Below are 22,155 nucleotides of genomic sequence, written 5' to 3' on the forward strand. Positions count from 1 at the left end.
TAACCTAGGGGAAAGGCCCTCTTAATGGACACTCTCCCTGGGCTGTGTTTGAACTGGTTCCATTTAATTCAGCAAATATTTATGGGGCTTTAAGTTTGTGCAAGATGCTGGAGCAGGTGGTGGGGATGGGAAAGTTTGCCAGAGAGAATAAATTTGGGTTCTTCCTGGACAAGGAAGCGGGATATGCATGTCACAGCTCAAGTTGGGGTGTGGGAGGGCTGTGGTGGAGGTGCAGGTGAGGGTCTTTGGGGCCTCAGGGGAGGGAGAGGTCAATTCTGACAGGGTGTTCATGGGGTGGGCTCCTGGAAGTGGTGGTAGGTGTTCTGTAGGTAGAGATGGAGTCTATGGGGCCTGTACACTGCTGTCCGTGGTCCTGAAACTGGACTTAGCTCTGGGAGCTTGGGCGAGGCTGTGTTCAAAGTGGAGAGAGCAGAGCAAGCGAATATCGGAGGTGCGTTTTGAGAAAGGCAGGTGGACTGGCATGGTTGGAACAGAGCTCGTGGCTTGGTGGATAAGTGGAGAGGGGGCTAGGGCAGATTGCAAGGGCTGGGCCAAGAGTGTGGACCTGATCCTGCGGGATGATGCTCTGATCTGATTTGGGGGGTTGAAGTATTCACTGGACCCTCCCCCAGCCCCTTCCCAACAAGCATTTGGGGCTAGGACAGAATTTCCTGCTGGAACCCACCATGAGCACCAAAGTGTCCTCATTGAGGGTATACTCATATTCTCCATCTTCCAGGCCCTTCTCTCCTCACCAAAGAGACTGGTGAGCCCCCCACCCCCCAATCAGACAAAGCCCAATAACAGGGACTCTTCCTCTGCCCTGGCTACCATTCATATTTTTGGCAGAGAATTCAGTGAGACCCAAACAGGGAGTGTACTAATTGAGGGGCTCCTTCTGGAGAAAGCCCTCTGATTGTCTTCTGGGAATCGTCGATCTGCCATGGTCTGCCTGGCCCAGGTTATTGAGCTGTGAGCAGGGAGACACTGGTCTCCCTGGGGCGGGGGAGAGGAGGAAAAGAAAGGGCCTGTTTAATTTAATTCTGTGTTTTATCACTCATTGGATAAATAACCTTCATTAAGATGGAAGTTGGAGGGGACGGACAGAGAGAAGTTTGATTAATTTCGAACTGTTTTCTCATTTGTTAATTTCTCCCGGTTCAGCAGGATTATTAAAACAAATTACAGACACTGCTCTCTCCTCCCCAGGCCAGCATGTTGGTTCTCAGGGATGATCCTGCCCCCATTTTCAATACAGTGATTTAGGTGCAGCCAGGGGCAAGGGAGGTCTCCCCACCTCAGTGTCTCTAGACAAGGCCGCCTGCTCTTGTTGAGGTTCCACAGGTCCTGCAGCCTCACGGAAGATCTGGACAACCAGGGAATGGGGCAAGTGGGGGCTGGTCAGGTGTCCTATGCCCACCCCAGCAGCACCAGTTACCAACTCTAGGCCTCTCCAACCCTCTACCCCTCCACTGGTATCCCAAGGGAGCAGGATAGACCAGTGAGCTTGGCAGGCCAGGACACATGGTAAGGTCTCCTCTAGAGTGTTTGTGAAGGTCTCTCAAAGTGGGGGCCGTGAAATCCATCTGGAAGGCCCCTCACCCACCATGCTGGCCTGAGGAGGTAGAAGTCCCTCCTCAGGGACCCCACAGGCCCCTGCATCTCCCTCTCTCACCCAGTATGGTAGGTGCCTGCTTGCAGTCTGTCTACCCTGGAAACATGGTGAGGACACGTTGCAGGCATTAGTAAATGTTTGCTACATGACTGAATGAGGGAAGGAATGAATGAAGTTAGTGCCCAGAATGGCCCTTGGTAAAACCACTGCAGGAAGTTGGGGCCTGGTGCCCTCAGTCCCCCACACTCCCTCTGCCACCTGGCCACTGCCCATCATGACCTTTTCCCATCTCACCAGCTCTTGCCCACCTTGGGCTCTGCCCCTGCCGAACCGGTTCTCCTATTGGCTGGATTCAACCCTGCAGAAAAATTGCCCCTGCTGAGGTGTTAATGGAGGACAGCAGGCCAGCCTATTCTCCCTGCTCACAGGTGGGCAGTTATGAATTCCAGGCTGCTTGATGGGCAGCTGGGCAGGGCAGTGAGATCTGGGAGGTTAGGAACACTCTTTTGTGCTCCCCAAAATGCACTGTTAATGCTGTCTCTGCCAGTGTTTGTATGTGTATGTGCATTTGGGTATGTTTATTCCATGAGCCACTGTGAGGAGTGTGCTTGTATATCCAGGAATATATGTGTGGGCCTCAGTGAGAGCCTGTTGTATGTGTGTACTGGACAGACCTCTGGGCATTGTGTACCTGAGTGTACTTGTTTCTCAGTGCATGCTGTGGGTGTCTCTAAGCATGTCTGTGTGTGTGTGATTCAGAAAGTACTTCTCTGTGTATGTGCACCAGAGAGAGCATGCCTGGGTACCTGGTTATACTTGGCATATGTAGGTGTGTGTGCATACTTGAGTGTTCTTGCATGTGATGGCATGTGTGCTAGCCTTTCAGAAGACATCCCTGTGGTATATGTGTGTGTGCAGGTCCTTTGATTTGGGGTGAGGCCTAACCTCGAGTCTGTTGGGTCTTGGCAAGTTGGGTCGTGACATGTGCTTCTCTCTGTGTGTTTTTCTCTTCTGCGAGCCCTGCCACCATCAGTTGATGCTCTGAGGCATGAGATTGGATTATCTGGGGCTGCCCACCTGGCCTTGGCAGCCCCAAGGGGGACCTTGGGGAGATATATTTCCTCTTGGTAACTTGTAGCCTGGTGGGGCATTGAGTTCCCTTGGAGAGAGGCCATTCCCTCAGGGGGCTCCTGACAGTCCATGACCCCTGGTCCACTCTAGGGGCGGCCTCTCTCACCTTTGGCCTGAGCTGAGTGAAGGAGCTGGGTGATGGAGAGCTGCCAGGCAAGACAGATGGCCCTGCAGACTGGCTAGGGGGCATCGTTTTGATTCCCAAAGCCCTGAGGGGCTCTGGGGGCTGCCAGTTCTGCAAGACAGAGGTGAGAGACTGAGCTAGACTTGTACCCAAAGAGAAACATAGAAAGTCAGGGGGAGAGAAGGGTAAGGGGACAGAGGGTGAAGGGGGGCTGCTTTAGATGAGGTGTTCAGTGACAGCCTCTCTGAGGAGGTGATATTTGATCAGAGATGTGAATGGCATAAAAGAGTAAGTTCTGCGGATCTGTGGGGAAGTCAGCTGGGCAGAGGGCTCAGCAGTGAGGCTGGGTGGGCGTAGGGTGCTGAGGGCTGTGCAAGGAGGCTGGGGTGGCTGGAGGGAAGGGAGTGGGGCAGTGAGGAGAGCTGAGGTTGGGGAGGCTGTGGGGGCCAGATCACACTTCAAAATGTGGAAGATTTGGAGCAGGGAGTTCTGTGTCCTGACTCATGTTTCAAGTGAGGGCTGCCTGATGGCTCAGGCCATGCTGCCTGGGTGCATGGGCATGTGACCCACTGTGTCCCTCTGTGTGTGCTCCTGTGCACACATACGTACCTAGTCAACCAGGAGAGCAGGCTGTCGCCCAAGCATGGTTGGAGATACAGGTGCTTAGCCTAGAGGCAAGGAGGGTCTTTGGGTTCCTTTCAGCTGAGAGCACAGGCTGGGTCTCTGGGGTTCCAGAGAACAGACTTACGACAGTGTGGAAGTGACAGGAAGGCAGATTTTGCCTGAGAGTCCTGAAGAGCCTGACAACCACCAGAGCTGGAATGGGCTACCATGTGAAATGGTGAGCTTCCCGTTGTAGGAAGCAGGCAAGTAGAGGCCAGAGGCCGGGGACGTGGTAGAAGGCAATCCTGCTCTATGATGAAGAGTTAATAGTTAAGGGCTCCCCCTTCCAGGTAACATGGGTGGTTTGAGCTGAAACTCACTTTTGATTCCAAGATGGGGATCTCAGACCCTTTGGTGGGCACCTCGGGATTGCTCGCTGCGCGAGGTGCCAGGAAACCTCTCCGACCTCTGCACAAAGGGGCCGCTCCCAGGAAGGGACCGCTGGGGCTTGGGTTAACTAGAGCAGAACTTTGTCAACCCTCTGGCTTTTATGGAGATTCTAGGGCAGGGCCTGTGTGGATGGGGTTGGGTGGAAGGGGGCCAAGAACCTCCTAGGGCATCTCTCTCAGAAAGAGGTATCAGCTTGTATCACCAGTTGCAGATAATTGGATGTGTCAGGCCTGGGACAGGAAAAACCTGTGGGCATCTCCTGCTGGTCCCCTCCTTATCTAGACAGGACCCGGATGTGCCGGTGGCTCTTGCCTTGTGCTCAGAGGGAGGCCAGGCAGTAGGGGCTAAGGATTTTGAGCTTCAGCTTTGGCAAGGCTGGGTTTCAATCACTGGCTGAGCGATTGAAGGAGCATGACTTCTCTCTGAGTCTCAACATCCTCGCCTACAAAATGAGGATAATAGTGTCTACTTTGAGGGATTAAGATTAAATTACGTGAGATCAGGGCGGCAAGCACTGTTGCAGGTTGGGTGCCCCAGGAGCGTCTTTGAGCTGAGGACTTGCGTGCAGTTTACCTGGGAGATGACTTCAGGGTGTGCCAGTGTGGCAGGGGAAGTGAGACAGAGAAGGGAAGGAGCCAGGCTAGGTGCATTCATGAGCGGGTTACCTCAGGGGGCAGCTGCAGCCCAGACCTCCTGGGGACCTGCAGGAGATGGTGTAGAGTAGATCCTCAGGACCGGGCAGGGACTGTCGTGTTCCTCCACGGGCGCCCAATATCTGGCACATCGTGGACAGATGAGTTGTGGCTGCTTAACTGAATCAAGCATTGGAGGGTTCTGCAGAAGGTGGAGAGAAGTATTCGGGTCTGGGGAGAGATCCATGCTCAAATTAAATCTGTGGAGCATGAGGTCACCAGTCCCCAAGGGCAGTGGTGGGGCAGTCAGGAATCTGGAGAAGCTGCCTTGGTTTCCTCCTTTCCTCTGGGTCTGGACTGTGGAGTTGCCCCCTGCGGATTGGGGGTGCTCAGCAGCTGGGAGTGCCCCAGGGCCCTGCAGGAAGCAGTTCTGGGGTCAGGTGTGGGGGAGACAGGGGAGAGATGACCTCCGGGGGTAGCCAACCCCCAGCCTGCCCTGTGGTCTGGGTTAAGCTGCTGCCACTCGGCCCATCCATTCCTCAGTTTCCTCATCAGAACCAGGTCAGGGGTTTTCAAACTGTTTGGAAGCCAAATCTTTTCCTCAACAAAATCTTATAGAGAAACCCATTTATGAGAATCTGATAAAAGCAGACTGCTGTTCTGGTTCATTCATTCATTCATTCATTCACTCATTCACTCATTCATTCATTTATTATTTGTGTTGATTAAGTGCTTGCAAAATAAAGACTCTGATGCCAAGCACTATTCTAAGTCTTAGAACTGTGAAGAGGCAGACAAAATGCCTGTCTTTGTTGGGAGGCATTTATTTCCAGTGGGGAGGCAGAAAATAAACAGGACACATGAGTGAAATAAATGTGCAGTGTATCAGGTGGTGCTAGGTGGGAATAGCTGGTGCAAAGGCCCTGGGGCAGGCTCGTGCCTGGGTTTTGGGAGGAACAGTAGAGGGGCCAGAAAGGCTGGAGCAGGGGGGAGCAAAGGGGAGAGTAGGAGGTGAGGTCAGGAGTTAAGGGGACAGATTATGAAGGACCTTGTGATTCGTTGAAAGACTTTGGCTTTTGCTCTGAATGAGATGGGAGCCCTTGGAGGGGCATGAAGAGAGGAGGAACATGATCTGACTTGGGTTTTAATAGGATCTCTCTGACTTTGGGTGGGGAATAGACTCCGTGTGTGTGTATGTAGGAGTGCAGTGGTAAGGAGGGAGGTGGAGAGACCGGCTGTTTCTATAATCCAGGCAGGAGATGAGGGAGCCTCGGACCAGGATAATAGCAGTGGAGAAGGTGAGTCATAGTTGGATTCTGGGTCTGTTTTCAAGGTAGAGCCAACAGTATTTGTTGGTAAATCAGGCTTCGGGCATGAGAGAAAGGAGGAAAGGATGCGTCCCCCTCTTTGGCCTGAGCAGCTGGCTGGCTGGAGTTGCAGCTATGTAACTGGGAAGGACTTTGGGAGGATCTGGGGGTCCAGGGCTCGGGTTTGTACCTGCTGAGCTTGAGATGTCCTTTAGACGGCCAAGGGGAGCAAGGCAGTTGGGTGGCAGTGGGCCTGGAGTTCAGGGATTGTCATCAGGCTGTAGTTGGCTTGTAAAGCTGCCAGATGTCACGTGAGGCCCTGTGGGGTAAGGGGAGGGGATGGAGGACAGAACCCCGGGGCTGCTGGTGTGCAGTCAGGGTGGAGGTGGAACCAGCAAAGGAGGCTGAGGGGGAGCTGCCTGGGGGGTAGGAGGAGACCCGAGAGCCAAGTAAGGAAGAGGATGATGGGTCAAATGCCACTGCAAGGTCAAGTGCAACGAGGACTGGTTGGGGAGGCTTGGGAGCTGAGAAACCCCCAAACCACAGCTTGGCACCCCTGAACCAGGGGAGCACCTAGCCCTTCCTGCTTGGCTGGACCTTCCTTCTGAGCTAGTTTTTGGCTCCTCACCCAGACCTCAACACCCAGGGGTCCAGGCCCCCTTTTTCCTAGAAGAAGCCCCTTGAGGGGCTAGGGCACCTCAGACCCCTTGCTCCCAAGGTGCCTCTTCCCCGCCAGCCTGGGGCTGCCGGCCTGGCTCTGGCTGGCTGTGATATAAATTATGCGGAGTGATGGTGATGTGACTTTTATCGGCTCGTGTGTTCAATAATGTTAATATATCCCATTATATCATATTATATTAGTACAGTGCAATATATTACACACAGCACAGCGCATTAACTTGGCTTGGGAGAGCCCTGGGCAGACGCCGTGGTTAATTTGCTCTCAGCTTGACCACCCCCCATCGCTGGCACTGGGTGTGCCGGAGCTGGTTGTCAGGACTCGGGATTTAAGTACAGACACCCAGGTCTGCTGGTTCCTGCCCTGCCTCTTGCGGCCTGTGGCCCATCAGTGGGCATTTGGGGAGGGGGCTTTTGGGTCACCCCCACCTCACCGAGCCCTTTCCCTCTGCTCTTATTACCTTGTGAACCAGCAGGGCAGGGATCCTGAAGCCTTCATTGAGCTGATGGGGAAACTGAGGCTCAGAGTTGTGAAGCGTCTTGCCCAAGGTGTGTGTGTGTGTATGGGGAAGGCCTCTCAGCTGCTTTCCAGGTGCCGGGGTGGGGAGGGAGGGGTGTGAGCAGGGTGGCCTCACTGCTGGCTACTTGCTGTGTGAGCTTGGGTTTCCTTCGTTTCTCGGCACTCCGTTTTCTCCTCTGTAATGGAAGTGTTCACTTCCAAGGGTTATTGTGCGAGGGTTGAATGACATGATCCACATGAAGTTCTCGGCACAGAGTGGGCCCTCAATAAACTGTAGCTGCTAGTCCTGTTAGTACACTGACAATCTAGCAGCCTCTAGCCGTCCTGGGCCCCCAGCCCTGCCCTCCCCTCAGCTCGGCTCCTGGGCACTGCAGCCACCTGGGCTGGCTCCAGCTCTCCCTACCTGGGGTCACAGGGCCCAGTCTGTCCTGCTCTCTGGAGGAAGGCAGCACATGGCACAGAGAAAGCCCAGGTCTGCTGTCAGATGGACCTGGCATGACTCCCAGCCCGACACTGGCGACCGGAGGCAGGTTTCCCAGCCCCCGGTCTGCAAAGCGGGCTAACGTTTCCTATCTCATAGCACTGCAGTGACCGGTCACGGAATGATTAACATCTGCCTCACTTGGTATAACGATGGCTCCTAACATCCTCTTTCCAAGCTCCCTTAATATCGGTTCTCCCGTGGGACCCTCATGGGGAGGCTGACAAATCCCAGATTGTCACCACAGTGCCCACTTGACCCAGGAGGAGGCAGAAGCCCCCGGGGGTGTGACTTACCCAAGGTCACAGTGAGGTGGTGGGCAGAGGTCACTGCAGGCTGCTTCTCGCCTCTGGGAACTTGGGCTTTGAGTGCTCCTCGGAAAAGGGGACCCGGGCTCCCTGATGCCCCAGCCCTTCCTGCCCAAGCCTCTGGGCTCCTCCTGCCTCCCCGGCCCCCATGCACCACCCCCCCCCCGCATCCTCCCCCCCAGTGTAATACTCTTGAGAAGGTTACAGAGTCAGCATGTAAAACCTGCAAAAGTGAGCGTAATTTATTGATCTACATTTCGCGTACGAAATAGGACAAGTGCTGATTTGAGGATCTTGTTTGCGCTCGCCCTGCGCCTCCACCCGCACCCCCCCTCCCCGGGCGCTCTTATCTGCGGTAATTCCTCTGAGGCTGCATCAGCGCTGGGCGCCTTTGTCAGCCCCGCACAGGCTCTCCACTCCGCGCCCTCTATTCTTCTCCAGCCTCCGTGCCTTATCTCCCTCCCCCTTTTTTTCCTGGGTTCCTAAGAAAACATATAATGTTTAAAAGGGTGAGACAAGGGACTGAATAAAGTGCTTTCTGGGGAAATAATTGTTCAAAGGCCCGTTGCCTGCATCTGTCTGGTTCTCTCCCCAAAATCATAATTTAGAACTGGCCGGGAAAGTAATCCAAGTGTCCGCTGGCTGTCCTGATAAGCAGCTGGGCGGCCCCGGGAGGGGTAGCGCGGCCCCCAGGGACCGACTTCTCAGGTGTTCGTGTCAAATAGGGGACTGGGTGCAGCAGGTCCCAGGAGGGGAGGGACTCTGTGGGGAGGGTCCTGCCGAACCCTGGGGAAGGAGGAAGGAGACCGCCGAGCATCTGTGTGCTGGTGAGGTGGCCCACTTACCTGCCACGTGGTGCCATTGGCTGGCCCAGGTGAGGCGTCAGACCACTCGAGGGTCAGAACTCGGCTGTGGCGGCTCTGTGACCTTGGCAAGGGGCCGTGAACGGCTCTCAGCCTTGCTCTCCTCACCTGTCGGGAAGGCCCGTGGCCCTGGGAGCTTGTGCCACAGGCTGGTTTTGCAGAAGGAACGAGGTGCTCCCTCCATTCCCCGAGCACCTGCTCGGGGCCAAGGGCTGTGCCAGGAGCCTGGACACAGAGGGGAATAAAACAAAGTCCCCACGCTCGGGAGCCAACGTTTTAGGAGAGATGGAGAGAAAGAATGAAATAAATAAGTAAATATAGGGTGTTAGAAAGTGGTCATTATTATGGGGAAAATTGAAGCAGGGAAGGTGTAGATGGGGTGCAGGGAGGGAGGTGGGGTTGCTTAAACAGGATGTCAAGGAAGGCCTCCCTTGGAGGGTGACGTTTGAGCAAAGATTTGAAGGAGATGAGGGATTGGGCCACATGCACACCTGGGGGAAGAGCACTTGGGCAGAGGGAACAGCAGGTGCAAAGGCCCTGAGGCGGGATTGGGCCTGGCTTGCTCAGGGTACAACAAGGAGGCCACTGGGTGGGCCTCAGGGAGGGGGAGATGGAGCCCAGGGGGCAAGGTGGGAGTGGTGGGGAATGAGGTCAGAGGTAATGTGTGCAAAAATGCCAAGTGTTGGTGACTTTTATAGACTGCCCAGAGCTGAGCTGTAAAGGGCATTTTATTAGCCCTTTGATGGTGGGGGCTCCCAAAGGAAGACTTAGGTGAATTTTGCAGGAAGAGGGAGGCCTATTATCACCTCCTTTCTCCTGCTTCTCTTAAATGCCCAGTCCTTTGGGCTGCAAAATAGTGTGAACTTCACCCACCTGTGTCCCCCTCATGGTGCTCTGAGATAAAAGAGGCTGCTTGTGACAGCACCATGCTGTGGGGGCAGGGGAGAGGTGAGGGTCCTGGCAAGGGGCTCTGGGCTGGCCAGTGGGCACCGGTGGCCTCAGGGACAGAAGTCAGGGCCGGGGAGCCCTGCTCTCTGGCAGCCTCTGGTGGGGTTGGTGATCCTAAATTAAAAGCTCAGATTCAAAAGGCTTGATGATGGAATCTCTAATTAAATCAATTTCATCTCGTCTGGGAGACAGAGGTTTGCATATGATTAGCATGCAATTAATAATTTTGCTTAGAAGTTAGCTGTTGCTCAAAGCAGAGCCATTACACAACCCTTTGGGTCTCCTGGCCCCCATGCCTGACCGATCCTTTGTATTTGAGACAAATGGGCCATTTCAGGCCATAGTGTGGCAGCTTGGAGTGGAGATGGGGGCTAGGCATGGGAGGAAGGAGTGGCTAGTTCTCCCACTGCTGTCCTGAGGACCCTGCCCCTCAGGAGAGGTGAGTGGCCCCTCCTTGTCCTTGGAGGCTTTACACTCAGATTCTGCATGTGTGTATCTGTCATGTATATGTCACACATGTGCGGTGCATTTGCCACATGTATGTGCACGCTCATCTGTGTAAGGGGGAGAAAGTTTTCTCATGACAGTAGCATGGGCTCCGGAGCTAGTTCCCCGGGTTCACATCGTGGCTCAGCCACTCATTAGCTGTGTGACTTTGGGCAAGTTACTTAACCTCTCTGTACTTCAGGGAAAATGGGGAGGATAAGAGGGTCTACTTCATAGGGTTTTTGTAAAATTAAAGACATTAAGAAGCACTCAATAAATGTTAGCTCTATGAGGATCGTTATCGCACGCACATGTGTGTATGTGAATTTAATTTAATTCAGTTCAGTCCATACCAGTATGACAGATGTGCCCCTGATACATCAAGAGTCTTGAAGTAGAGATAGTTAAGATTCATTCCTGGCTTTCCTGGAGCTAGAGCATAAAGTTTATTGCCATCTATACCTGTCAGCATAGGCAAGGTTTTGCTGCAGTAACAAATAACTCCCAAATCTCTGTGGTTAAAACAACATAAACATAATACTTGCTTATATTACCTGCCCACATGGGTTGGCTGAGTGTTCCATATCTCCTTGGGGACCCAGGTTGGTGGAGCTGCCGCTGTCTGGAACGTTGCCGGTCACTGGGCAGAGGGGATGCATGCCCTGTAAGGTCTCACAACTGCATTTAACTGCTCTGGCTCAGAAGTGCTGTGCATTTTCTGCTCACTACTCTTTGGCCAGAACTTATGGAACGGCCATGGCCAACCACCAGGGGGCAGGGAGTTGCAATTTTACCAGATACCCGGAAGGCAGAGGGCTGGAAATGTTTGGCCTATGGCTGTAATGACCGCCACCCAATAACGTTATGTGTATATTCATTTATTATCATCAGTCTCTCCCACTCGAATGTCAGCTCCCTGAAGGCCTCTGTTGGGTTCACCCAAGGGCCTAAAATCATGCCAGTAGTAGTAGGTATTCAATAAATGATTGAGGAAGTGAATGAATGAATGAATGGCCAGGGTAAATTGTTGATTGAATGTGTTTGTGAGGAGTGCAGGCCTTTTAAGTTAGCATCTGTGGCCTTGGGAACTCCTCTCTGATGTCCAGTACTTGGTCACGGTGGGGAAAGCCCGCAGACCATAGAGTGAGAGGAAGGGCCCTGCACGAGGAGGGGCACAGGTTACAGGTGCAGAGGATGGCTGGGGCTGCCCCAGGGGCCAGGCTGAGGGAAGGCTGTGCCCCCAGGCCTGGGGAAGGGACAGGGCTGGGGAGGCCAAGTGCCCTGGGGCAGTGGGACCGGCAGGCTCAGCACCCAGGAAGGAGGCCTGGGCTTGCACGGTGTGGAGCCTGGGAAAGACTGATCAGTTGCACTGGGGGGATAGGCTGGTACCCCCAGGGCCAGACAGGAAAACATGGTCAGGCCCAGAGTGATAGATGCTGGGGCTGGGAGTCGGCCGACTGGTCTGTGTCCGCAGAGCAGAGTAATGACATCTGATTGCGGAAGATAGTCGAGTAGGGCTGAAGTGAGCCATCCAGGCTGACCTGATTTGAATTCTCAGAACCCTGCAAATGGCCCAGTGGGTATGGGGTAAGGGGTTTGTGGGGTGGGGTGGGGTGGGGGGGCTCCTAGCTTGTGGCCCTGGAGGAGGCCCTGGGGGCAGGCACAGGCACAGACAGTACCCCCATCTGGGGCCCATCGCAGCTCCTCTCCTCACCTGTGTCTATTGGATGAGGCCCTTCCAAAGGTGAGCCAGCCCAAGGCCTGGAACTCCCCAACTTCTCTGGGCTTTGGTAATGTAGGAGTGTGCATGAGGCCCCTTTGGGCTGACTGAGCTGTAGGGGTCAGGGCTGAGGGCTGGGGGCTGCCAGTGCCCCTCCCCCACCGTGTGCTGGGTTCCACCCCATACTCCCCCATGTCCCCCGTGTCCCCCTGTTGCATCTCCAGTCTTTCTCTGTGCCTGGCACCTTCCCCTCTGCCTTGAATCCCCCTTGACCCCAGGTCTCCTTTTCAAGCCTCCACACTCTGACTTTTGGAGAAGCCTGTCTACACCGTTGTTCTCACTGCCTGCCTTCCATTCTCCCCTCAGCCCTGCAGTCCAACTGCCCCCCAACTCCCTCGCGAGGCCCCCAGGCAGGTCACCCATTGTGGCATGTCCTGCTTCTGCTGGGCACTGGTTCTCTGCAGCAAACTCTCCTTGGGAGGGGGACAGGGCTCGGGCAAGTGAGGGGTGTCCAGGATGGGGGGCCGTGTCCCTCAGCCCCCTTTCCTGGCTCTGCAGTCAGGGCCTCCGGACAGCTGGTCCCTCCCCTTCTTGCCTGCTTTCTCTGAACCACACGTTCCTGCCTGCACAGCTTTCATGTACCTGAAAGCATCGCTGCCTTTTATCTGTGTAGAAAACAGCAGATGCTGAGAAGAGGTCACTGGGAAAGGTCAGTGGCCTGGAGCAGCCAGGACCAGAAGGGCAAGGAGCAGGCAGCCAACCCGGGGCCCTTGCCGGCCCTGTGCAGGGTCCCTGGCTCCCCAGGTCCCAAGGTGAGAAGACCTGCCACCTGGCAGGTGGGGGCTCAGAGGCCAGCTGGGGCCTGGCCTCCGTCTGAGGCTGTTGTCGTCTGTGGGTGGGGGAGGAAGGGCCGAGTTAGCAGGGAGTGGGGGCAGGCCTGAAACCATGTGGGGTCTGACGGGTGGACAGGGAGGCAGAGGAGCTCAACCTGAGTCTTGTTTCTGATAGCTCCTGGTTCTGTGATACTCAGAGGGCATTTTCAGCTCTCTGAGCTTCAGTTTCCTCAGCTGCAAAATGGGCACTAGGTCCCAGCCTGCCTGCTGTTCTAATAATTTCTAGCATTTGCCGAGAGTTCCCTTCTAAGAACTTGGCATGGATTCACTGATGAGGCCCAAAGAGGTTGCTTGCTTGCCCCAGGTCCCACAGCTGCTGATGGCGGAGCTGGGTCCTGAGCTGGGTCCCGAGCCGGGGTGGGCTGGCTCTGGGTTCTGTGTTGGACACTCACGTGCTGTGCCAAGCATTCGGGGAGTGCACAGAGGGGAGGATGTCTTCAACACTGATGCTTGCAGGAAGAGGACTGTGGCTTCTGTCAGGTGGCCTCTGGGGTGTCCACAGAGATGGCCCTGGACATGTGCCCACTGGGTTGGGACCCCCATGCCCCCCTTGTGGAGGTCAGGGTGGTGGCTTGACCCCCAACTGCTCTGACTAGTCTTGCACAAAGCTCCAGCCTTCAGAGGCCGTGGGGGCTGTGTCCTGGGGAGGGGCACCAAGATGCTGGACAGGTCACCCCCCAGCCCCCACCATGGTCGTCCCCCCTCCAGGTGGTGTGGGGTGTGGATTGACCACTCTCTGGTGGTCCTTGAATTCTGCTGGTTTGGGAGTCAGGGCCTGAGCTGTCTGCACCCGGGGCAGCGCCTATGCGTCCGCACCAGGTTGGGGAGGGCTGCTGACCAGACAGAGTCAGACTCCAAACACGTGTGAATACACAGACACTCTCACACGCTCACAGAAGCTACACATGCAGGTGAGCACACACATGAACATGGGCATACACATGTGTACACACGTGCACGTGGGCTTATGCCTTGACTATTTCCTCTCCCCCAAATGCCCTCCCCCAAATACCCACATGGCTCCCTTGCTCCCTTCCTTGGGGTGTTGATCCAAAAGTCGCTTTGTCAAAGAGGCCTCCCCTGGCCCCTCTCTCTAACACTTCTGCACCCCCCCTTTTTCTTCTGCACCCTTTTCACTAACACATCCTGGTCCTTATTTTATTAATCTGCCTCTCCCTGCCTGTCTCTGTCCAGCCGGGGTGACTCAGGAGGGTGGGGCACCTATAGGGCTGCCCCCAGCTCTCAGATCTGCACCTGGCAGGCTGTCGGCGTTCAACAACTATTTGTAGGAAGAATAACTGAATGAATATGTTGAGCACACGTGTGCTCAGGGCACATGCTCCAGCACGTGCTCCCCCATGCACGCACACGCGCGCACACACACACACACACACACAGACGCACTTGGCATCCATCTTCATTGTTGCTCAAGCCCAGAAGCAGCTTTTGTCTTTCCCACATGGTATCAACCTCCTTGTCACTACAAGGGTGGGGATGGGGTGGTTGAGAGAGAGAGAGAGAGAGGTTTATCTGTGCACTCCCTCACCCTTCAGCTACTCACCCCTTCTGTAATTGTGAGGTCCTACTGGGTGCCAGGTGCAGACACACTGTTACTCAGGGGCACACAACCTGTCCCCTCCCCGGGGGGCCCAACCCAACTTTTTAGGAGAGTACTTTCTACATTGTCTCTTGGTGTCTCCCGAGAGGCTGTGGGTGTTGACTAGGGTTCAGGAGTGGGAGGAGTTCAGCTCACACCACACCGCCTACACGGCTCTGCCCAGCACAGTGGAGGGTCTCAGAATGCCCATCGTGTTGATGAGTATACCCAGAATTGTAATTTCTGGAGCATGTGCCTGGCGTCCCTGGAGCAGCTGACTTGGGGCTCTCTGGAGGTTGAGGGTTCATGGAGGGCTGCCTGGAGGAGGCGACATTTGAGCTGGACCTTGGCTCATGGGGAGGATTTGGATATGAGGAGGTGTGGTCAAGGGCTCTGTGGCAGAGAGAAGACGACCGATGGACCTGGAGTAAGGCACCTGTGGTTGACCAGATGCAGCTGGGATCTGTGTTCCCCAGGACATGGCTCTGTTTACTGCAGTGTCCCCACACCTAGAACGGTGCCTGGCACCCAGGAGGTGGGCAGTTTGTTGGGTGCTGGAGGGAGGGAGAGAGATGGAGGCCCTGACATTGGGGTGGGCGCTGCTGTCTCCCTCCCCTCTTGCCTCCATTGAGAGGAAAGGAAGCTCTGCTGAGAAGAATGCTAATTGAGTGTTCCCCTCCGGCTCCGGCTCGGCTCCGGGTGGGCTGCAGAAATGGTGAGAGTTAAGGAGCCATTGGAGCCCCCTTGGGGCAGGTTGTCACAGTCACCTGCCTAGATGCTTGGGACTCAGCCCCCTGCCCTGCCGTGGCACCCCATGGCTGGGGGTGGGGAGGAGGAGGGAGGAGAGCCCGGGAGGGCCTGTTAGCATTCTGGGGAGGCCTCCCAGTGAAACGCAGCGACAGCATGTGACAGGAGGGAGCTCGGGAAGGAGGCGGGAGGCAGAGGGAGAGGCAAGAGGAGGGGAGAGCTGCTAGGGCAAATTCATGGGGAGGAATGAGGATGCATGTGAGCTGAGCTCTCTGAGTGCTCACTACCTGCCAGGCACTGACCTGAGCACTTTCCATGGGTCCCCTTACGCGATCTCTGCAGCCCCGTGAGAAGGTATTACTGTCATTCCCACTCTGCAGCTGAGGGAACCGAGGCCTGGAGAGGTGAAGTAACTTGCCCAGGTTTTCCCAGCCAGGTGCGGAGCTGGGATTTGAACACGAGCAGCCTAGCTCCTGGACCTCTGCTTGAGACCACCCACCCTAGGAAACTTGGAGGGCTTGGGAATGAGAAGGGGGCAGTGAGGCGGCAAGGTGGGAGGAGTGCCAGGTGCGAGGAGCAGAGGGTGCTGGCTTGTCCCCCGGCCCCTGCTCAGGAGCCTGCTACAGCCCCTGTCCCATCTCAGGGCTGGGTCCCTCCTCCAGGCTCTCAGGACTTGCTGGGGGCTCTGCCCTTCTTGGGCTCTTGAAATCAGGCTGACATGCATACCTGCAGGAATCCGAGCTCAGCCCTCCCACCCTCCTCAGGAATGGGGATGCTTGGCGTGGGGCGGGGGCAGTGCATCCTGATACCTGGACAAGCATTTGTCCATCTGCTGCTCATCACCCATGCTGAGTGCCTGAGCAGGTGGGGACACAGGAGGGCAGTGCGGGGGAGAAGGAGTGAGGATGAGTGAGATGAAGCTGTGAGGTCTCCGGAGGTCCAAAAACCTCCTGGGCCTCCTGCCCACTCCGCGGTGCTCGGGCCCCTTTGGCTCCAGGCCCTGTGCTGTGGACGGAGCACCGGAAGCAGGAGACAAGCTTCGGATTAGCAGGAGAGAGGAGACAGGCAGAGAGGTGAGCAAGCCAGCAGGGCAGGCCCTCCTGGGGACTTCCTGTGAAATAAGGCTGCGGGTGGGCGTGGCCTCTGCCCTCAGCCTCCGCTACCTTCTTCCTCTCCAGCTCAGAGGGATGACCCGGGGGGTGGCATTTATTTTGCTTTGTTTTGTTTTATTGAAAACTTTTAAAACACATGGGCACTTCAGACCCAAACAAAAGCACAGCAGATAGGGCAGCAAGCCCACATCCCCGTCACTGGGCCCCCACCATGTCAGCTCCCAGCCGGTTCTGTTCCTCCTACCTCCACACAACACCCCTCTCCCCCATCCTTTATTTTTTTAAATTAAAAAAATTTTTTTAATTTATTAATTTTTAAACTCAGTTTTATTGAGATATATTCACATATCATACAGTCAGCTGTGGTGTACCATCAACTGTTCACAGTACCATCGTACACTTGTGCAGTTATCACCCCAATCTATTTTTTTCTTTTTTTTTTAATCTTCATGTTTTTGAGATATATTCACATACCACGCAGTCATACAAAACAAATCGTACTTTCGATTGTTTACAGTACCATTACATAGTTGTACATTCATCACCCAAATCAATCCCTGACACCTTCATTAGCACACACACAAAAATAACAAGAATAATAATTAGAGTGAAAAAGAGCAATTGAAGTAAAAAAGAACACTGGGTACCTTTGTCTGTTTGTTTCCTTCCCCTATTTTTCTACTCCTCCATCCATAAACTAGACAAAGTGGAGTGTGGTCCTTATGGCTTTCCCAATCCCATTGTCACCCCTCATAAGCTACATTTTTATATCCCAATCTATTTTTGAACATTTTCCTTATACCAGAAAAAGTAAAAATAAGAATAAAAAATAAAAGTAAAAAAAACACACACACCATCCCCCCCACCCTATTTTTCGTTTAGTTTTGGTCTCTATTGTACTACTCATCAGTCCAAACACTGGATAAAGGGGGTGTGATCCACAAAGTTTTCACAATCACGCTGTCACTCCTTGTAAGCTACAGTGTCATACAATCATCTTCAAGAGTCAAGGCTACTGGGTTGGAGTTTGATAGTTTCAGGTATTTAGTTCTAGCTATTCCAATGCATTAAAATTTAAAAAGGGTTTTCTATGTAGTGCGTAAGAATGTCCACCAGAGTGACTTCTTGACTCCATTTGAAATCTCTCAGCCACTGAAACTTTATTTCATTTCATTTCGCTTCTCCCTTTTGGTCAAGAAGATGTTCTCAATCCCATGATGTTGGGTCCAGATTCAACCCCGGGAGTCATAAACCATGTTGCCAGAGAGATTTACACCCCTGGGAGTTAGGTCCCATGTAGGGGGGAGGGCTGTGAGTTCACCCGCCAAGGTGGCTTAGCTAGAGAGAGAGGGCCACATCTGAGCAACAAAGAGGCACTCAGGGTCTCCCCCATCCTTTTGAAATAAATCCCAGGAATCATAACATTTCATCTCTAAATATTTCACTACGCTATCTCTAAGACAGTGCTTCTCAACAGGGGTGGGGGTGGGGGCACCTTTGGCCCCTGCAGGGGACGTTTGGCAATATCTGGAGACATTTTTGGTTGTCACAACTTAGGGAGGGGGTGCTGCTGCTGAACCCCCTTACAGTGCCCCCCAGCAAAGAATTATCCATAGTGCCGAGGCTGGGACAGCCTTGTTTAAAAGACAAGGACTCTTAGAAACCAACCAACCACAACTATGGTATTATCATTGTACCTTAAAAATAATGAAGACATTAAAATTAATTGTCAAACATCCAGTCAGAGTTCACGTTTTAGAGGACAGTATTTTAATGCTGCGTGCCCTCCAGGGCAGAGAGGCTTGGGCTGCTTTTTCAACACTGCTGACAGAGGCAGGAAAGCACTCCAAAACACTCAGGTATACTCAAGTGTGGTGTGGTTTCTAAACAGGTGATATACATTCACATCATTCTAAATTCAAAACGTACAAAGGGTGTGTGGTGAAAAGTCACCCATCCCTGTCCCCTGCGCCCTGGTTCCCTCCCCGGAGGCAGCTTACCCCGTTTGGTATCAGGCGTGACTCCCTGAGCCAGTCTGTGTGTGTGCAGCAGCACGAGCACACCCCCTTTCTCACACTGCCGGCAGCCTGCTGGCTTGGCTGCTGTCGTCTTTCCCTTACAGCGACCCCGAGACCATCCACAGCCGTCCACGGAAGGCTGCCCCGTTCTTTTCCGCAGCTGTGTGGGGTTGGTTTCCTGTGTGGCCATAACTTCGTTACGCAGCCCCCTCCTTATGGATACGTAGGTTGCTTCTGAATGTTTGCACCACAGATGGTGCCACAGTGGATAATGTAGCGCATACCTAATGCAGTAGTTCAGACCGTTCTATAGAGACAACCCAGGGAGGGCTTGGGAGTGAACCCCCAGTTGCCCAGGGAATCCCCACACCTCATCCTCTGTTTCCTCTCATCCTCATGCCACCTCCACCCCCAAAAAGTCCTGGGGACCGGTGCCTTTGCCGCGAGCCGGCGAGTCTGGTGGGCTGCAGGGAGGAGGGCAGTTTCCTGCTCCCAGTCTTCCCCCGATCCATCCATCCCCTTAGTAAATGGAATTAGACCTACTGTGTGCCAACACTCCCCCTCTGGCTCTGCTCCCAACACGCCGGCCTCCTTGCTCTACCAGGGACATGCCAAGCTCTTCCATCCTGGGACCTACCGTTCTCTGGGCCCAGAATGCCTGTTCCCCAGCTTTGCTCCCGCTGGTTCTGCTCAGAAGTCGTCTCCCAGAGAGGCCTTTCCGGACTTTTCCGCCTACCCGCACAGCTGCCCCCATCCCCTGATGAGGTCTCATCGCCGTCAGAAATGGCCCTGGTGTTTTTCTGTCGACTGGCATGTGCCCCTCTCCTACCACTGGAATGGACGCTCTGGGAGGACAGGGGCTTCGTGTCTGTGTGTTTGGTTCACTGTCCGGTCTCCAGCAGTTAGAACATCTCAGGTACACAGAAAAGTCTTTGTTGAGGGTGAATAGACTTGGATGGCTGGATACTAGGTGGGGCTGCTGGGTTGGTACAGTCTCTGCCCCCCTCCGGAGGAAGGCGAGCTGTCTGGTCTGGGGAGGGGGTCCCTGGGGATGGGGACGCCTTAGGCATCAGCCAAGTCAGCATCCGCTTGTTTAGGGGACACCCCCAATCTGCTTTCCCACGGAAACATCTCCCTACCCTTAGTTGCCATAGGGTCTGAAGTTCTGGCACAGGTTTCTTGGTCAGAATTGAATCTTAAGTATTCCTTGTGGGGATAAAATCCTCGATTCGACACCAGCCCAGATCCATAGGCCCAACTCTGTCATCCTGGACCACTGAGAGCAGGGCAGAGGGATGGGCACACAGAAAGGGCAAGTTTTGATGTGGGCCAAGGAAGGGAATGGGGAGCACAGGGCACTGGCCAGCCCTCGGGGGAAGGGGGTGGGTCCTCTAAGGAGCCCAGGGCGAAGCAACCTTGGAGATGGTGGAGGTGAAGGGGGTGGGAAACCCTGGGGAGGGGGAGCTTGGGCCCAGGAGAGGGGGGAAGGCTCAGGGGCCACACTGTCCCTTCCGTGCTCTTGGGGGTGGCTGGGTCTCAGCCACAGGAGGCAGTGGCAGCTTAAGACCTTCAGTCTTACCTACATCTGGGCTGGGTCCAGGTGGGGCTGTGGAGGCAGGAAGACGCTCTGCGGCCAGGAGAGCTGGGCTGGGGCAGGAGTCTTGGGGTCTGCTCTGTCTTGCATGGCTGTGGTATCTGGGGAATCCCTGCATCTCTGAGCCCTCTCCCTGTTTCTGGACTTCCCAGGGCAGGGCGGGGGTGGGAGTGGGAAGCTGGAACCTGCACTGTCTCCCCTGAGCTGAGCTGAGCTGAGGGGCAGCTTTGAGGACAGAATCTTTGGGCTGTCAAGAGGGGCTTTCTGAGGACAAGGGATGGTCCAAATGACCCCTCAGGGCCTGTCCTGACACCCCCATCCCCAATCCTTTCCCCAGGCTGAACCATCCCTCCTTTCTGGGGATTTTCCCTGGGCTGGGATCTTCTAGCTGTTTCTGTAAACGGAGGCACCCAGAGGCTCCTGGTATGAGTGTGTGTGTGCGTGTGTGCATGGGTGAGACCCCGTATGACTCGTGTGTGTGTGTGTGTGTGTTCTTGGGGCATGTCTTCCAGGGACCATCAGCCACAGGACGCAGGTAAGGCCAGCTGGGAGACTTCCTGGAGGAGGAGTGCTTAAGGCTGGGTGCCCGTCACTTCTCAACCTGAGACCAATCTTGTTCCTGTGGGGTTGGGGCCGTGGGGATGGACAGACCCTGAGGGAGAGTGGAGTGGGAGGTGGGAGGCATCGGGACAGTGCAGGACCATGGACTGGAGCCAGAGGCAGGGCTGGGCAGCTGCAGGCCACTTGCTCAGCCTCTCTGGGCTTCAGTTTCCTCCTCTGTTAGGTGGGGTTGGGGCCTGTCCATGTCACAGAGTGAGAGGAGGCCTGTGGGTATGGCAGGGTGGCCCCAAGGCCGTGGGCCAGGAGGAGGTTGTGAGTAGTGGGCGCAGTGCTGTGCAGGATGGGGTGCCAGCCCGCTCCCCATGAGTGGCCCCTCTCCCCCCAGATCCCCCAGATCAGCTACGCCTCCACAGCCCCCGACCTGAGTGACAACAGCCGCTACGACTTCTTCTCCCGCGTGGTGCCCTCGGACACGTACCAGGCCCAGGCCATGGTGGACATTGTCCGTGCCCTCAAGTGGAACTACGTGTCCACGCTGGCCTCGGAGGGCAGCTACGGCGAGAGCGGCGTGGAGGCCTTCATCCAGAAGTCCCGCGAGGACGGTGAGTCAGGCCCGGCCTGCATGGTCGTGTGTCGGGGGGTAGCGGGGTGACCCCAGCAGGGTTTGTGTCATGGCACAGCGGCCCGAGCACCCACCCACCCACCGGGTCCTGACGTGGCCTCTGCCTGCCCCAGGCCATTTCCCCTTTTGGGCATCAGCCTCTTCCTCTGCACAATGGGGAGTTGCCGTGTCCTCGTAGGGCGGCTGGGCACTCCTGCAGGGGGTGGCTGTGAATAACACTTGCAGACTGGCCATGGCCATGGAAACGTCGAGACCGTCACTATTTCTGGCATGGGAGCTGGTGAAACAGCTGCTGTTCTCATAGGCAGATAGGAAGGGGAGGGTGGGGAGGGAGGTGGCCTTATTTAAGGGGGTCCCAGGGACCCAGGAGATGGGCAGCCAGCCAGGCAGCTCCTTGGAGCCAGGCTTGTGGGGAAAGATTGTTGAGAGTTTGAGAATTTCCCTAAAATTGAGCTGTCTGTGTGTGGGGTGGGGGTAGGGGGCCTTCGGCAGTCATGTCTCAAATGACCGGGTTGGGGCTGTGCTGATTTGGCCTTCTGTGCAGGAGGTGCCCCGTGGGGTGGGATTTGAGGAGCTCTGGGGAAATGATTTGCTACCTGAGGTTTCTCCCACTTAACACAATGTCGAACAGCCCCCTGTGAAGCTCACTGCATTACCTTAAATTGCTGTCCTCAGAAGATATAGTGATAAAGCATTTAGGAATTAGATAACAAGGGTTCACACTAGCAGGCAAAGATGAGTTGCTGAGCAGGGCCCTAAAGACTGGGCCACCAGTGGGTCAGTTCTGATGGTGATGACCAGGGCAGGCAGGGAGGGCAGGGGGCATCCAGCAGGCAGGCCCTGGGCTGGGGGTCTTTCCTGGGGAGAAGCAAGCCTTGCCGAGGGGAGAGAGCTCGTGGAAGGCTGGGACTGTGGGGCAGAGGGAAGGGGCCAGTGGTTTCTTTGGGGACCCTGTCATGGAGTATGGGGGGAAGCAGGAGCCCTTCCCCCTCCTGGCAGGCCCATCTCCCGGTGGAGAGGGCTCCTCTGCCCGCTCTCCTGGTCTCTCCCAAGGCCCTGTCTTTAAATAGCTCACCGTGGTGCCCTCGACCTTGGGTGGATGGCGTCCGTATATTTATACCCGCACAGGCCCAGGATTCTAATTG

General features: G+C 55.1%; 1 protein-coding gene across 6 annotated transcripts in view; it reads left to right on the top strand.

The window, feature by feature from the left end:
- GRM4 (glutamate metabotropic receptor 4) overlaps positions 1-22,155 on the top strand; it is a 115,775-nt gene that overhangs the window by 30,193 nt on the left and 63,427 nt on the right. For all 6 annotated transcript variants that reach the window (XM_037844502.1, XM_037844501.1, XM_037844503.1 and 3 more), the window contains exon 3: positions 20,774-20,990. In XM_037844502.1, coding sequence (XP_037700430.1) covers positions 20,774-20,990 — 217 coding nt within the window. The remainder of the gene's footprint in view (positions 1-20,773; positions 20,991-22,155) is intronic.

This window comes from Choloepus didactylus, chromosome 7, assembly GCF_015220235.1.
Source record: "Choloepus didactylus isolate mChoDid1 chromosome 7, mChoDid1.pri, whole genome shotgun sequence".
Taxonomy (NCBI): Eukaryota; Metazoa; Chordata; class Mammalia; order Pilosa; family Megalonychidae; genus Choloepus; species Choloepus didactylus.